Raw genomic sequence first — 18,145 nt, forward strand, 5'->3', positions numbered from 1 at the left:
CGCGTGGCTCAGCCATCTTACTTCTGCATGGTACGGGATATCCGGATACTCCGCTTCGATGTCATCCAAGAACTCTGATTTTTTTCTTTTGTTACTTGCTTTACGTCGCACCGACAGAGATAGGTCTTATGGCGACGATGGGACAAGAAAGGCCCAGGAATGGGATGGAAGCGGCCGTGGCCTTAATTAAGGTATAATTAAGGTACAACCCAGCATTTGCTCGGTGTGAAAAGGGGAAACCACAAAAAATCATCTTCGGGGCTGCCGACAGTGGGGTTCGAACCCATTGTCTCGCGACTGCGAGCTCACAGCTGCGTACCCCTAACCGCACGGCCAATTCGCCAAGTACTGTACTCTTTGAATTGACGGTGCGTGAGTTCATGGAAGCGAATAAAATTTACCATTCGCACAACTGTTCCCATTATGTTTTTAAGCTTGGCGACTTTTGCACAGATTGCTTCCTGGTGTATAAAGCACTGGATCGCCGCCATTAGGGTACTACCGCTCTCAGCCATGTTTAATTTTACATAGCTGAGGAACCCCGTGCGTAGACCACGTAAAGCAGGAGCTCCATCCGTCGTTACACTCGTCAACCGCTCCCATTGTAATCCCATTGACTCAAAAACACCCTCCACTGCTTGGAAAATATCGAAACCGATAATGGTGTCTTTGAGAGCCACCAAGTCTAGGAAATCCTCGGTAACCCCAAGATCGTCATCCACCCTTCAAATGAAAATAACGAGCTGAGCTTTGTCCGCAATGTTGGTTGATTCGTCAAGGGCGATGGAAAATGATACAAAATTTGCTGCCTTCTCCATTAATTGCTGTTCCATATCCACGGACATGTCGTCTATTCTGTGAGCCAAAGTTTGTGGAGAAAGAGAGATTTTTATCAAATTTCTCAACTAGCTCCATAGGACAAATACATGCCGCCGCATCCATTAGGCACTCCTTGATTACATTCCCTTCCGTGAAGGGTTTCCCAGCTTTGGCAACTCGCAGTGAACATTTAGCTTGTTCGTAAAATGGGTCCACCAACCTCACTCTCCTCAATCATCTGTCAGACAAAAATACGGCAAGTCACGATTTTAGTATTTTTCAGATAATTCAATCATTTCTTCATTCCCGTTTGTAAACAAGCATTTAAAAATTAAAACAATAATATTTACAGAACAGTGCTGCTTGAAATTTTCTTTCAATTCTTCCAACATCGATTGGCGACTGGCGTCTGTCAAATCACCGTAATCATCCCTGTGGTTGGCACTGTAGTGCCGTTCCAAATTGTGCTTTTTTAAAACACATTAAATCTCGGTGGCAGAGTAAAATTTTGGCATGCCCTTTATAAGCTGTACAGAAAAATGAAATTTCACATTCTGCTTTGAAGGCTGCTGTTTCACCACTCCTTTTTTTTTTTTTTTTGTATGATGTTCAGCCATGACAACTGCGAAACTGATTTAGTTAATTAGTTACACGCTGTTAACAAAGCGCATTGGACTAGACTACAGTGACACTACACTATATGTATAGAGTCATTGTAGACTAGACTACGACTGATAGATCGACTGCTCTCTTCGGCGCGGCGGGCAGACAGCTCGCTCAGCCAGCCAAGCTTCTCCCAGCACTACCTTCCCCAAAGCGCTCGGAGCACTGGCTTGGAGCGCGGCCAGAGCGCTAGCGCTCGGGGAGCGCTGTTTGGATGGCCCTGCTCTAGGCCTATCAATTTGTAAAATCACTTTTCAGGTACTGAATTAATAAACAGTCATGTCCCCCTCACAGACCGTGCCACCTTCCCCCGCGGGCTTCTTTTCGCCGCCACTGGTTTTAGTGTGCTTTTAACTGTAAAACTCACTCCTGTAAGCGCTTAGTGAAGAAACAATCGCATTTACTACTATATACTGGTACTATTATGCTGTACTTCATCTATTTGCCATACATATTTAATGAGCCTCACATTTTTAGTTATCAGAACGCTGAATAGCTTATTCAGTGAACTGAATTTCGAATGAAGCGTGGTTCATGTTTCATCACGCCATCGATAAATACTGTCAAGGTACTACGTATACGAGCACTGTTTCTGTTGAAGTCCGAGACAGAAGTGCGCCGTGTGGCGGCGCTAGAGATGGCGTTTCGAATAACCTCCATCCGATTATTTACATAATCGACTAAATAATCAAATAACATAATCGACTGTGTTTCAAATATCTTTCAATTGTCTCGCATAGAATATTCGGGTGCGTCATGGATCAATTTTTACTGGTAAGCGAATAGATGAACACTTATTATGTCCAAATGATGAAACTAAATGAGTGAATTGTCTTAACATCATCACTTTTCTTTCGATTATTTTGAAGGCATTCACTGTTCATTGCCTCATTCATTCGAATGCAGTTCCGAATGAATAATCGAAAAGAATAATCAAATGGAGAAATTCACTACTCGATTGCCTCATTGATTCGAATGGAGTTTTGGATGAATAATTGAAAATAAAATAGGATGTAAAAATATTCACTATTCAATTGCCTCATTCATTCGAATCGAGTATCGAATGAATACCCAAAAAATAATCGGATGGCAAAAATATTCACTTTTCGATTGCCTCATTCATTCGAATGAATAATCGAAAAATATTCGAATGAGAAATATAATCGCATACAATGAAATAATCGAATAAGCGATTATTTTGTATTCGATTATCCCATCACTACCGACACTGCTTCCCCACGCCATCGCGAAACCCTGTCAAAGTACTACGTATAGGAGCACTGTTTCTGTTGCAATCCGAGTAGGAAGTGCGCCGTGTGTCAACACACTGCTTCGAAGCAATTGGCTGTGCCGTATGAAATGTTTCGTAACAGTCAGCAGTGTCACTCCGCCCGTCTCTATAACCAAGTCGCCTTCTACAGCCCAAACCCTTCTCCTATCCATCCTTTTCCTGGCCTTAACGCATGCGGGGGTGAATGACTGGCTGTAGGGGTGGGTGCGAAGGCTAATGCTTTCCTTCTGCATGAGACACTTTAGGAAATACTTTCTGTTGATTATCAGAGTTCTGTATCGTGTTCCTGCACATACTTCGGAAACACAAGACTCACATGTGCGAATACTTTCCTTACCTTTTCTTAGTCATCAACACCTGTTGGCCAGTTTTCTTGACCATGAAATATGTTTTCCAACTTCAATCACCCTCAATGAATTTGTATATGACGGTGTTGTATTAACCAAGCAGAAAGCTCAATCTCAATCTATACTATTGTAAGCACCGAGCTCGATAATTGCAGTCGCTTAAGTGCGGCCGGTATCCAGTAATCGGGAGACAGTGGGTTCGAGCCCCACTGTCGGCAGCCCTGAATGTGGTTTTCCGTGGTTTCCCATTTTCACACCAGGCAAATGCCGGGACTGTACCTTAATTAAGGCCACGGCCGTTTCTTTCCAATTCCTAGGCCTTTCCTATCCCATCGTCGCCATAAGACCTATCTGTGTCGGTGCGACGAAAAAGCAAATAGAAAAAAAAAAAAGTATTGTCAGCCGTAGTGTTAAGCACTGGAAATACTTCAGTCGTGTGCGAATTTGTACATGATGTTGCTGGATTTAGAATGTTAAACGAGTAGTATTTCTTGCAATATTTTCTTAACATGGAAGTGCTTGTATTATTCTTGTTGTGATAATAATCATACTACTGTAAGTGATCACTGCCACTGGGATATTTCCCAATTGCTAGGTATTTGTTAATAATAATATAAAAGAAAAAATAATTATTTTTTGTTCGTTCGTTCGTAATCTCTTTACCCTCCAGGGTCTGTTTTCCCCTCGGACTCAGCGAGGGATCCCACCTCTACCGCCTCAAGGGTAGTGTCCTGGAGATTCAGACATTTGGGTCGGGGATACAACTGGGGAGAATGACCAGTACCTCGCCCAGGCGGCCTCACCTGCTATGCTCAACAGGGGCCTTGTGGAGGGATGTGAAGATCGGATGGGACAGGCAAGGAAGAGGGAAGGAAGCGGCCGTGGCCTGGAGTTAGGTACCATCCCGGCATTTACCTGGAAGAGAAGTGGGAAACCACGGAAAACCACTTCCAGGATGGCTGAGGTGGGAATCGAACCCACCTCTACTCAGTCGACCTCCCGAGGCTGAGTGGAACCCGTTCCAACCCTCGTACCATTTTTCAAATTTCGTGGCAGAGCCGGGAATCGAACCCGGACCTCCGGGGGTGGCAGCTAATCACGCTAACCACTACACCACAGAGGATTATTTTTCGTTGTGGATATATATCAGTCTGACAAAAAATACATGTATGAATTAAAATGTTCAGTTGTAGTGATGGCTTAATCGAATCGGCAATAAATAAATTAAAAAAACACGTAATGATCCTTCGTTATATCTTAGAATGAATTATACTACTGAGCAACGTTCTAATGAAAACGGTAAACGGATGATATTTCAACAACATTCGCCCCTACTGCACCCTACAAAACAAGTCAGTGTTTAATACTTCAAACGTCCAAGCTATGCTTGTCAAGACCTCAATCACGATCAATAAATTAGTTTAAATAGAATATTCAAGTACACTGACATTATTGGTATCATAATCTACTTTTCAAACCAAGCGTTAATTGTATACGGTGTTCCTAGTAGAGCTAGCGTGGGAGGTTATAATTATCTTTCGGCGAGTCACACCTGTTGGCTGTCCAGATCTGCTCTGATCTAATTTACAGGGACACAGACGTTATTAAAATGTATGAGGTAACAATATTCCGCGGTGGTACTTCAATCACACCACGTCTCATTCAAATCGGTTCAGACAATCACATGGTCATACGAGAGGAATAACATACCGATGAAAGCTGATCTTGTAAGGCCACACCACCCATGGACCGAGGCAGTGACGGTTCGTGTATGAAGGGCTATTGGGCGCCGCCCCACTGCCTTTTCAAAAACACTTAATGTTATTTCACTCTGTAATTGGTTACATAAAGAGATGCAAAAATGTAGCGAAGTCGAAATTATTTGGTGTGATATTCAGTTATACAATGTTCTCTTTAGTATTTCGGCTGTAAACATTTTGCTTTTCTATTTTCAAGAAAATGGCAAAGACTTTCAGACCGTGGCTGCTGTCCAGCAACCACGATGTTTTCTCTTCAGTCGTAAGGCGCTCCGACTGTGACAGCAGAGCCCTCAGTACGTCCCTAGACTTAGGAAGTGTGCGGGGTGCGGGAGGAGCCTGAAAGGACGATGTTGGCTTGTCAAGGGAAGGAAGAGTGCAGGCGGGTGTATGGTCTGTCCGGCAGAGCCCTCAGTAGGTCCCAAGAGTTAGCAAGTGTGTTGGTGCGGGAGGAGCCTGGAACGACAATGTGGACTTGTCAGGGGTAGGAAGAATGCAGGCGGGTGTAAGCGCCAAACGGCGGTGCCCTCAGTAACGTCGCTAACCACTTTACAATGTACCTAGGTTTTCCCCTCATGTCTCATATTAATTGTTGTTAGAGATTAATTCTAAAACATTTTACAAAACAATGAATTCTATTATACTGACTGTTTAAACAATTCACTTCTCTAAAGAAGCTGCAATAAAGATTGAAGATGTAATCATAACGTGACGTCACTATTTGTAGGGTGGTCAAATTGTTAAATACATTGTCACTGTTTGAAATTTGAGCAAGGAGAGAGAAATTGTGGAGTGCACTGCTTATTTGTTTTCTTGAATGCTGTTATTATCACTTGTGATTGTGATAAGTGAAACAGTGTAGTGCCATATTAGTCGGGATTGCATTACCTGTTAGCTTGTTATGTGAGTGCACACATGCCATTGTAGTGTGCAAGCAGATTTCTATTCAGCCAGTGTTATCGATTTATTATTATTATTATTATTATTATTATTATTATTATTATTATTATTCATTTAAAATATCGTGGTGCTGGTCAGCGAAAACTGGACCGATTGGAGAGGGGAAAGAGATGGCGGCACAACCCTGTCAGAGTAAAATGTCATGAACCGCCACTGGAACGATGAATGGAGGTATTGCTTAAAAATAACCTAACCTAACCCCACGGCACTACAGCCCTGAAGAGCCTTGTCCTACCAAGCGACCGCTGCTCAGCCCGAAGGCCTGCATATTGCGAGGTGTCGTATGGTCAGCATGACGAATACTCTCGGCCGTTATTCTTGGCTTTCTAGACCGGGGCCGCTATCTCACCGTCAGATAGCTCCTCAATTCTAATCACGTAGGCTGAGTGGACCTCGAACCAGCCTCCAGGTCCGGGTAAAAATTCCTGACCTGGCCGGGAATCGAACCCGGGGTCTCCAGGTAAGACGCAGGCACGGTACCCCTACACCACGTGGCCAGCTATGGTAATAATAATAATACTCATATTATTTATTTAATTTTTATTTATGTCTTAAGACAGCCTCTGTGGTGTAGTGGTTAGTGTGATTAACTGCCACCCTAGAAGGCCCGGGTTCGATTCCCGGCTCTGCTGCGAAATTTGAAAATTAGTATGAGGGCTTGAACTGAGTCAACTCAGCGTCGGAAGGTCAATTGAGTAGAGGGGGTTTCGATTCTCTCCTCAGCCATCCTCTAAGTGGTTTTTCCGTAGTTTACAACTTCTCCTCTAGGCAAATGACGGGATGGTACCTAACTTAAGGCCACGGACGTTTCCTTCCCTCTTCCTCACCTTTCCCTTCGAATCTTCTCATTCCCTCCCCGCCCCCCCACAACGCCCCTATTCAGCATAGCAAGGTAGGCCACCTGGGTGAGGAAATGGCTCTCCACCCCAGTTGTATCCCCCGACCCACTGTCTGAAGCTCCAGGACACTGCCCTTGAGGTGATAGAGGTGGAATCCCTCACTGAGTCCGAGGGAAAAACCAACCCTGGAAACAGAATAAGAAAGAAAGAAAGAAAGAAAGAAAGAAAGAAAGAAAGAAAGAAAGAAAGTAAGAAAGAAAGAAAGAATCAACAGACGAATGGCAAGGCTCATAAATTTTGAGAAAATGAAAGACATTCCAGACCTTGTAAATATAATACCGCACTAATCTGATTATTATATTAGCCAGCCCTGTGGTGTAGAGGTAGCGTGTCTGTCTCTTATTCCAAGGCCCTGTGTTCGTTTACGGCCAGTCCAAGGATATTCATTCTTGATACTTGGTACGAGATTTTCTCAAGCTCTTAGTTACAAGAAGAGACCGCACAGTGAGAAGATTATTGTATTAATTTCTACTGTATAATATTTGAATCAAACTTTTCTCACTCAGAATAACATTTATAAAAAGAAAAGCACAATGTGTATGAGCATGTTGCTGTTGTTGTTGGTGGTAGTGGTGGTGTTTGTCGTGATGGTACGATTGTACATCAAACAAAATTACTTGAAGTGGTATAGGTAGGCCACCCAGAAATTAATTTTCCCTATTTCATTTCTTGTAAAGTAAACGTATTTAGCTGAGAAATATGAGCCAGTGTGACAGATCTATGATGTAGCAATCATACACCGGCTGGACAAATTTCGCCTGGTGTCAGTAGCGCAGCAGCAGTGGCTCGTATTCTTTTTTTTTCTAGGGGCTTTACGTCGCACCGACACAGGTAGGTCTTATGGCGACGAGCTCGTATTCTTTCTCCTGCCTTCTGCGAGGTTCGGTCTGTGATAAAGTCTATTCGGAAAATGTGATGTGCAATTCAAAACGAGAGGCCTGGAATGCTTCGTACAGGTGTTGTGCTGATCCATGGCCATGCTCGGTGCTCATCAACTGTTCTGCAGCAGTTCACACTGGGAGATGTTTGATCGTCCACCGTATAGTCCTGATCTTGCTCCCAGCGACTTTCATCTTTTCTTACACCTCCAAGAAATTTCTGTCCTGCTGTCAGCATTTTCAACACGGACGAAGAGCTGAAGGTGAATGTCTCACGCTGGTTCCATACCCAGGCGGTAGACTTTTACGATAGCGGCATACAAAAGTTGATCCCATGCTATGGCAAGGGTCTCAATTCTTGTGGTGATTATGTCGAAAAATGCCGGTTGCCAGTAATTTCTTTATGTAACTATGTTGTCCTTGTTTTAAAATTGGGAACTTAATTTCTGGATGGCCCTCGTATTTGATACAGACAGAAAGAATTGAACTTAAGCAGGACTCGGTCTGATACTTGGTACTACGTTGTAATATACAATACTGCTTCACAAAAGTGTTTAGTGGTTTGCCGATATAGCCGTGGGTCAGATATTTTTATTTAATTTGCTATCTTTATAATCGGTCACACAAGTCTCTATTTCGAACCTACCATCTCCGGAATGCAATTTAAGAGGATGTTTGGCAAGATTTACTTCCTCTTAAACCAATAATCACCACCACCATCATGACCGCCAGCAAAGTGGAAGGGAATCTAACCACAGTTGTTCACAACTATGAGATAGCACACTTACGACCGCAGATATGGTTGTACAGTCTCAAATTACACTCGTGTACAAAAGTTAAGCATACGTTACGAGTAAGCAAGGCAACAGGAAATAGACAGCAAATCGCACGACATATGCACCTACCAACCTTACATGTTCGCTCTGTATAGGAAAGGAGTGTTCCCTGCTTTTACAGCGGCGTAACTGCAAGGTAAACACAGCCAGTGTCTGAGCCCCATATTCCCTCAGTCATGCTTTCCCTGATATAGTGTGCCTTGTGGTGAACGTGACAACATAATGGCACAACGACGCAATTTGGACCCGTTTTGCAGGGTAGAATACTCGGCCGCCTGGAAGCAGGCCAGACACAGACCGAAGTCACTGTATCCTTGAATGTGTCACAAAATGTCATTTCAAGGCTTTGGAGACGATTTCGAGACACAGGAGATGTTAGCCGCAGGCCAGTACCAGGTCGATCAAGGGTAACCACCCCACAGCAGGACCGATATCTGGTCTTAACAGCCCGACGAAATCGGAGTGCACCTGCAGGGCAATTGTCGGCGGAGCTTGCAGCCGTCTCAGGGGTTGCCGTTTCCCGGCAAACTGTGTACCGGAGGCTCATACCAGCAGGGCTGTTTGCCCGACGTCCAGCGGTGTGTGTCCCGCTCACTCCAGCACATAGACGGGCAGGTTTATTGTGGAACCGTCAACATTCAAACTGGACCATGAATGAATGGAGGCATGTACTCTTCACAGATGAATCCCGCTTCAGTTCGCAGAACGATTCCCGTCGCACATTAATCTGGAGAGAACCAGGTAGCCGATACAACCAGAGGTACATCGTGGAACGGGATCAGTATGGTGGTGGTGGCGTCGTCATGGTGTGGGGCGGCATCATGTTGAATGGCCGTACGGACCTGCACATCTTCATGGGTGGTCCGAGGAACACTGTTAAAGCTGGGAGATACAGGGATGAGGTACTGAGACCACATGTTCGACTCTTCAGAGGTGCGGTTGGTCCAGACGTTTTCTTAATGGACGATAATGCCCGTCCGCACCGCGCCTCTCTGGTGGATGAACTTCTGGCTGGGGAAGATATTCATCGCATGGACTGGCCAGCGAGGTCTGCGGATCTGAATCCTATAGTACATGCCTGGGATGCATTGGGGAGGCGAATTGCATCCCGTCAGCCTCCACCAAGGACCCTCCAAGACCTTCTTATTGCTCTTTCGGAGGACTTTCGACTGCCACAAGAGCCCTTGGACCATCTGATAGAGAGCATGTCACGTCGCTGCGAAACATGTGTGGCCGTTAGGGGTAACCATACATCCTATTAACCGCATCCCTCCTCCCCCCCCCCTCACGGCACTACAGCGCTTGAAGGGCCTTGGACTACCAAGCGACCGCTGCTCAACCAGAAGGCTTGCAAATTACGAGGTGTCGTGTGGTCAGCAGGTCGAATCCTCTCGGCTCCTCAATTCTAATCACGTAGGTTGAGTGAACCTCGAACCAGCCCTCAGCTCCAGGTAAAAATCCATGATCTGTCCGGGAGTCGTACCCAGGGCCTCTGGGTAAGAGGCAGGCACGCTACCTCTACACCACGGGGCTGGCTATTAACAGCATATTTTGTTGTGAAAGACATTGCCAAATTTTGTTAGTTGTTGTCAAAGGTGTACCTTAGCTATCAGAACCTTTCTGACACTGTGTTCTTTTGGACAAATTGTGTGACATACGGTGTGTGATTCAGCTTCCGTTTGTTCAGCAATAGGTCTGACATTTCTATCAGGCGGTATGGCCTCGTTTAGTAAGTGTACATACAATTTATGTTCCAGAAATATAACGTTATCATAATACGCTAGTCAATTTTTCTTGGATTGAAATTTCTTAATAATATTTAAATTTCTACTTTCACCATGTCCAAAATATTAGGTACACACTGAAGGTACTGTATGTGATGAATGCTCACCTTAGAAGTTATCTTGAAGATCGAGAAAGGCCTCACAAAGCGCCTGTACCGGATTGTACACGCACCCTGCACCACTGCTCCACCTTTCTGACGAATCTTGCGGTAAAGCCCTGTCCGTTCATAGAAATCGACCCGAGCGAAGTCGAGCTCTCGAAGATATCGAGCGTTGTTCATGTGATACAGCAGCGTATCCACATCGGTCGTGATGCAGATTCCTGAAGCACACAATCAACACCAATACAGACAGATCTATGTAAACAAGGTCTATTTGACAACAGTTTAGTATCATATAATACTGATATATCCACATTTCAGAGAAGTGTTAGACATCTACAAGGAAGGATTCCAAACATATTGCAGCATAAAATTTTTATTTTTGTTACATTAGTTATATTCAATATGTGCTTCAACAAGAGACACTTTTATATATGTAAAAATAAAATAAAAAACAGGACACTGAGAAAGAATTTTCCAGAACCCTTGACAGTTGACATTTCGGAACATACGATATTTTATTGTACATTTTTCTGTATGTATGTATGTATGTATGCATGTACTATGTTTCTTTTTTTTTTTAGCATTTCAGCTGGAAACGACTCCATGGTGAGTTTAAAGTGGTCCACTATTGTAATAAACTAGTTCATTACTTAACAAGTGTTGATTTGGTGGAACATCAGTCAATCACTACTGCATTTAGGGCAGTTGCCCAGGTGGCAGATACTCTATCTCTTGTTTTCCTAGCCTTTTCTTAAACGATTGCGAAGAAATTGGAAATTTATTGAACATCTCCCTTGGTATATTATTCCATTCCCTGACTCCCCCTCCTATAAACGAACATTTGCCCCAAATTGTCCTCTTCAATTCCAACTTTATCTTCATATTGCGGTCTTTCCTACTTTTAAAGACACCACTCAAACTTATTCGTCTACTAATGTCATTCCACGCCATCTCTCCACTGACAGCTCGAAACGTACCACTTAGTCGAGCAGCTCATCTTCTTTTTCCCAAGTCTTCCCAGCCCAAATTTTGCAACATTTTTGTAACGCTACTCTTTTGTCGGAAATCACCCAGAACAAATCGAGCTGCTTTTCTTTGGATTTTTCCACTTCTTGAAACAAGTATTCCTGGTGAGGGTCCCACACACTGAAACCATACTCTATTTCGGGCCTTACCAGAGACTTGTATGGACTCTCCTTTACATACTTACTACAACCAGTAAATATTCTCATAACCATGTACAGAGATCTGTATCCTTTATTTACAGTCCCATTTATGTGATTACCCCAATGAAAACATGTCTTTATATTAACACCTAGGTAACTTACAGTGATCCCCATAAGGGACTTTCACCCAATCAACGCAGTAATTAAAACTGAGACGACCTTTCCTCTTTGTGAAACTCACAACCTGACTTTTATCCCCGTTTATCACCATACCATTGCATGATGTCCATCCCACAACATTATTGAGGTAATTTTGCAGTTGCTCACAAACTTATTTATTACTCTGTACAGAATAACATATTTTTAAAGTAGTTTGAATTAAGTAGCATCAACACGGAAATGGAAATTATTTATGGAGATCAATATTAGTGTGTCAGTTTACCGCTCTACAAGTGACAAACATACATTGAACTAACAGATCGGCTTAGACAGACAGACAGACAGACAGACAGACAGACAGACAGACAGACAGACAGACAGACAGACAGACAGACAGACAGACAGACAGACAGACAGACAGACAGACAGACAGACAGACAAAATAACTTGTGTCCACAATAAGGCTTATTTTGACATAAATATTAGAAGATTAAAAAATGAATAATTGAAATAATTAGCTTTAAATGTGACGTAAACGCTTGTCAGTCTATCGAACATAAGTCAAATATAAATTTACACTTTAATATACCTTAAACAAACAAATTATTAGACAAGGAATAAAATACATGGCATTTAACGAAGAATGACATATTTCGTTCTTAAAAGGACATCATCAGATTCTATTAATCACACTCCTGGAAAAGAGACAAAAGAGGCCATCAATAAGATAAGCTCCATATTCCAAGTTCCTAAGTATTAAACAGACATAAACAAACATATTATGAATATTTGAGTTTATTTGACGGAAACTGATGATGTTCTTTCAAGAACAATGTTTATTCAATACTATGTACGTATTTTTATTCCTTGTTTAATAATGTGTTTCTCTACAGGTATGTTATAGTGTAATATTTAACTCGTGTGTTCTATAGATTGTAATTATTTCTAGTTACATTGGACTAAGTCGACACCTTGGTTGCGCAGTAGATGTTACTTTTCAGTGGTCCTGCTCGTGCCGTCATCACAGGAGCACCGTGACTGTGTAGCACACAACCGCACGTGTATCTCATTTCGTTGTTTATATATGTCTGTCTTATAAAGAAAGGATTTCCACGTAATAACTATACGTGATTTCTTTCCGTATATTGCTGTTGGTTTATGTAGTGGCCTACTGTATTTTGCGTAGAGTGTGTGTGTCGTAGTTCGTTTCTGTGAGATCTCTGCTAAGTTGCTGTGTTTCGTGCAGTGAGGTGCACTTATTTTCTTTTCGTTAGTTGCGTGAACAGTGTAATAGTAGCTGGAGTGAAATTTATGTGTTCATTGTACAGTATCGTTGAGATAGAAAACTGTGCCGTTAATGATTCACCGACCGAGCTCGATAGCTGCAGTCGCTTAAGTGCGGCCAGTATCCAGTATTTGGGAGATAGTGGGTTCAAACCCCACTGTCGGCAGCCCTGAAGATGGTTTTCCGTGGTTTCCCATTTTCACACCAGGCAAATGCTGGGGCTGTACCTTAATTAAGGCCAAGGCCTTTCCTGTCCTATCGTCGCCATAAGACCTATCTGTGTCGGTACGAAGTAAAGCAAATAGCAAAAAAAAAAAAAAAAATTCACTGCAATCTACCGCGACACCTGATTGTTCAGCAGAGGGATTTCGGTACCTCGCCGGCTACATCGCCGACCGTGAAAGAAAATATGACAGGTCAATGCGAAGTCCCACTGGGGAAATGCTTTCCATTTCTTCTGGTACAGCCCCTGTGGGATGGATAGAAATTTTATCTCGGGGAGGTCTACTCGTTCCATCTTTAGAGTGGTAAACCAAATAAAGGAATTTGAGGTAATTTTCAGGGACACTCACGGACGTGCTGAACTGTGACGCATTCCTAATATTATGCGCAAAGTGTGTCAAATAATTAGCAGTGAATTCCCCGCTGTACCACCAGAAATATTAAAAAATGTATGTTAGAACGAGACTATTTATACGCAAACGACAAATGAACATTCGGACAAGAACTGAAAAAATCCATAGCAGCTCATCAGCGAAAGGCACGACAGTGGATTTCATCTTCAAAAGCAACCACTCGATGACATCTAATCTCACGGGTAGAACTGTGTTCTAATGAAGTGTTTTTTTCTGTTCTTTCTTATTGTTTAATTTTTAAAAAGTAGACCATCTATGCGGAGCCTCCGTGGCTCAGACGGCAGCGCGTCGGCTTCTCACCACTGGATACCGTGGTTCAAATCTCGGTCACTCCATGTGAGATTTGTGTTGGTCAAAGCGGAGGCGGGACAGGTTTTTTTCTCCGGGTACTCCGGTTTTCCCTGTCATCCTTCATTCCAGCAACACTCTCCATTATCATTTCATAGCATTTATCAGTCAGTAATAAATCACTTTGGGAGTGGCGACCCCATTGTAATAATAGCCTATATATGGTTCATTCATTACATCTCTAACCCGGTCAAAGACTGGAAAGCCGGGCTGAGTGGCTCAGACGGTTAAGGCGCTGGCTTTCTAACCCCAACTTGGCAGGTTCGATCCTGGCTCAGTCCGATAGTATTTGAAGGTGCTCAAATACGGCAGCCCCGTGTCGGTAGATTTACTGGCACGTAAAAGAACTCCTGCGGGGCTAAATTCCGGCACCTCGGCGTCTCCGAAGACCTTAAAAAGTAGTTAGTGGGACATAAAGCAAATAACATTATTATTATTATTATTATTATTATTAAAGACTGGAAAACAGGTTGTAGGTTTTCCAGGACTATCTATGCATGGTTTCGAATATGAACTTACTTCTGCTGCTGTTATAATATGTGTTAAGCTTTAAACTCGATACCTGCGGAAGTGAGTCAGTATATCGTATATTAACACACGGTAGTTCCATCACGGAATTTCTGCTGTAAAGATTTAATATGACAAAGATTTCATATCTCTAAATATTTATGTTTACAGACTTGAAAGCGCGTAACGTTCCTCAAACTAGAGGAACTTGGAAATGTTAATAAATTTCAAGCGTTGGTCAGTGTGCCGTCACGTTACATTTACGCCTTATTCGTAACGGAAATAATGAAAAGTTACTATGCTGTACTCTTTTTCAATCTTATCACAGCAGTAATCTTTATGTCTGGTCTGCAATTAGTTCTGAGAAACTGTAATGTTTGCTGATATTATGAGATTCCTACTAGCTCGGCTGCTTTGCTCCTACTGTGACGTCATTTCGTTAACCAATAGCAGCTCGGCTCGCGTTGGGCCCAACCTTTAGTAGTGTTTAAGAACCTTGAGTCGACACTGGAAAGTACAGATTCCTTCGTAACAAATTATTAGCTAAAAAAATTATTTTGCATACCGAAATTATTGTCAGTACCTTAAACATCAACACAACCTTAAAGGCATTCATTTAAAGGCTGCAACCTTAATGAACATCTTGACACACTTTCCGTTATTCCAAACGTACTTCATTTGGGCGGAGAGTTATGATTTTCACATATTTCTTTTAATACGGTCGATATTAAACATATTTTCACATATTTAAAAGTTCATGTGATAGATGTTCATTAATAATAATATCAAAGAGCCTGTATTTTTATTTCTTATTTTCATTAATATTAAACGAACCAATAATGATAATTCACGGCCCGTTTCCAGTCATTTGACCGGGTCAGTAACGGAATGAATGAAGTCCCATCTAGTGGCGAGGATAGGAACTGTGCCGGCTGCTGAAGAATGTCGCGATCCTCTGGGGCAATGATTAATGACTGACAGATGAAATTAAATGATATTGGAGGGTGTTTCTGGAATGAAAGATGACAGGGAAAAGCGGAGTACCCGGAGAAAAACCTGCCCCTCCTCCGCTTTTGACCAGTACAAGGCTCACATGGAGTGGCCGGGATTTGAAGTACGGAACCTTGTGGTGAGAGGTCGGCGCACTGCTGCCTGAGCCACGGAGGCTCTACTAAACAAACCAATAATAATTTACTAAATTAATAAGAGTGTCACAGAGGGCTGCATATTATTACCATACTGGTTTAGTTGAAGAGGCCATAATTTAAGTTTAAGGCCAACTGAAAGGATATTCTGTAGAGAGGCCCGATAAATCGAAAGAAAAGAAAATACCGACAAAAAAGTGGTAAGGCTTATGAACTGTGAGAAAATGAAAGACCTTTTAGATCTTGGAAGTATAATACTAATATTATTATTCTTCTCTCTTCGTTATGCCCATTCAAAGAGCACGTTTGAACTTGTTCTTTGGCCCGATGATTTTCGCCTTCTTATTCTCACAAAATCTCTTCATTAAATGCACAGTGTTGCATATTATTATTATTATTGTTGCTAATGTCACCGTATTGGTTTTTACGTCCCATTAACTACTTTTACGTTTCCCGGAGACGCCGAGGTGCTGACATTTAGACCCGCAGAAGTTCTTTTACGTGCCAGTAAATCTACCGACACGAAGCTGGCTTATTAGAACACCTTCAAATACCACCAGGCTGAGCCAGGATCAAACCTGCCAAGTCGGAGTCAGAAGGCCAGCGCCTGAACCGTCTGAGCTACTCATCCCGGCATTATTATTGTTATTAATATTATTATTATTATTATTATTATTATTATTATTATTATTATTATTATTGCAGTTTGCTTTACTTCCCACCGACACAGATAGGCCTTATGGCGACGATGGGATTTGAAAGACCCAGGAGTGGCAAGGATGCCACCTCGCTCGGTATTATTATTATTATTATTATTATTATTATTATTATTATTATTATTATTATTATTATTATTATTATTATTATTACAGTTTGATTTACTTCCCACCGACACAGATAGGCCTTATGGCGACGATGGGATAGGAAAGACCCAGGAGTGGCAAGGATGCCACCTCGCTCGGAATTATTATTATTACTAGCTGATGTACCCGTGCTTCGCTACGGGATTCTCAGAAAGAATGACTTTGTGGTTTTCCTAACTGAAATCAACATAGGTCATTACAAAAACGTGGGTGTGAATGTAGCGATTAAAAGCAATGCTATCATATAAAATACTCGATCAAATGGAAAGCCGCACGTTTTATCACTTTTAACGAACAGTGCTGCGGTTAGATTGCGGTGCCAATCTAATAGTCCAAAGTTCCAAAGCTGGGATGACCAGGCCGCAGATTGCCATGAACACTCATCTGCCATTATTCCGCTAAATATGCACACTGTTCATTCCAATCAGTGCCTCAGAGTAGGGATTGAATAGCCCGAATGCTATGATGATCCAGTGTGTTACGTACCAGTAGTATCAGAAAATTTATAAATCAGGGGAATGACATGCTAAAAAAGAAAGTTTTCTAACTCCCCAGCTACTTTCCATCAATATTCAGGCAGGCTGTTACACTCTGTACGACTGGCGAGTTGACCGTGTGGTTAGCGGTGCGCAGCTGTGAGCTTGCATCCGAGAGATAGTGGATTCGAACCCCATTGTCGGCAGCGCTGAAGATGGTATTCCGTGGTTTCCCACTTTCACACCAGTCAAATGCTGGGCCTGTACCTTAATTAGGGCCTAAGGCACTCCTAGCCCTTTCCTATCCCATCGTCGCCATAAAACCTATCTATGTCGGTGCGACGTAAATCAAATAAAAAACACTCTGTACGCAGCAGTAATCCCATCTACCGGAGATGAGGGGCAACAGAAGACACAAAGCACATCACGACAAACAATGGTCAATGTAATGTTATTGTTGATCAATGTTATGATCTTTCTATATTGTAGGCCTTCACATTTAGTTTTCTTTCGACTCTGTGATTTGTAAAATATTTTATACCGTAAACTGTAGTTTCTTATTCTCCGACTTTACATACCGATTTTCATTAAATACTGTTTACCCATTTTCTCGTGACTCGGCGCTGATATGGACTTTGCAACAAAAATCCAAATTCATGAATATCTTTGTGATAATAGCCAGTACGGTAACAATGTATAAGACATGAATAATAGGAAATTTAATACTATATAACCTTAGTTATGTAGCATTAATCGATTACACCTCTAATAAGAAATATTTGAGAATTACATTTTAGGCCTTCCCCTAAACTACCATTTCACTCAGCGTGAATAAACTAATTTACAGCCTAGACTATAGCGACTTATTTCCTGACTTTGCATACCCATTTTCATCAAGATAGGACTACTAACAACAACAATATTTGAGAATTAAATTTTAGGCCTTCCCCTAAACTATCATTTTTCTCAGCGTGAATACAATTATTGACAGCCATAGTGCAGCAATTTATTCCCCAACTTTGCATACCATTTTCTTTAAAATACGACCACTAATAACATAAACAGTTGAGAATTCAATTTTAGACCTTCACCTAAAGTACCATTTCACTCAGCGTGAGTAAAATGATTTATAGCCTAGATTGTAGAGGTTCATCCCCCGAGTTCAATAACCGATTTTCATTAAATTCTCTTCAACCGTTTTCTCGTGATGCGTGTACAGACAG

At 42.2% G+C, this 18,145-nt stretch overlaps 1 protein-coding gene across 2 annotated transcripts in view; it reads right to left on the minus strand.

The window, feature by feature from the left end:
* LOC136872212 (protein THEM6) overlaps positions 1-18,145 on the minus strand; it is a 259,347-nt gene that overhangs the window by 30,526 nt on the left and 210,676 nt on the right. For both annotated transcript variants that reach the window (XM_067146049.2, XM_067146045.2), the window contains exon 3: positions 10,342-10,556. In XM_067146049.2, coding sequence (XP_067002150.1) covers positions 10,342-10,556 — 215 coding nt within the window. The remainder of the gene's footprint in view (positions 1-10,341; positions 10,557-18,145) is intronic.

This window comes from Anabrus simplex, chromosome 1, assembly GCF_040414725.1.
Source record: "Anabrus simplex isolate iqAnaSimp1 chromosome 1, ASM4041472v1, whole genome shotgun sequence".
Taxonomy (NCBI): Eukaryota; Metazoa; Arthropoda; class Insecta; order Orthoptera; family Tettigoniidae; genus Anabrus; species Anabrus simplex.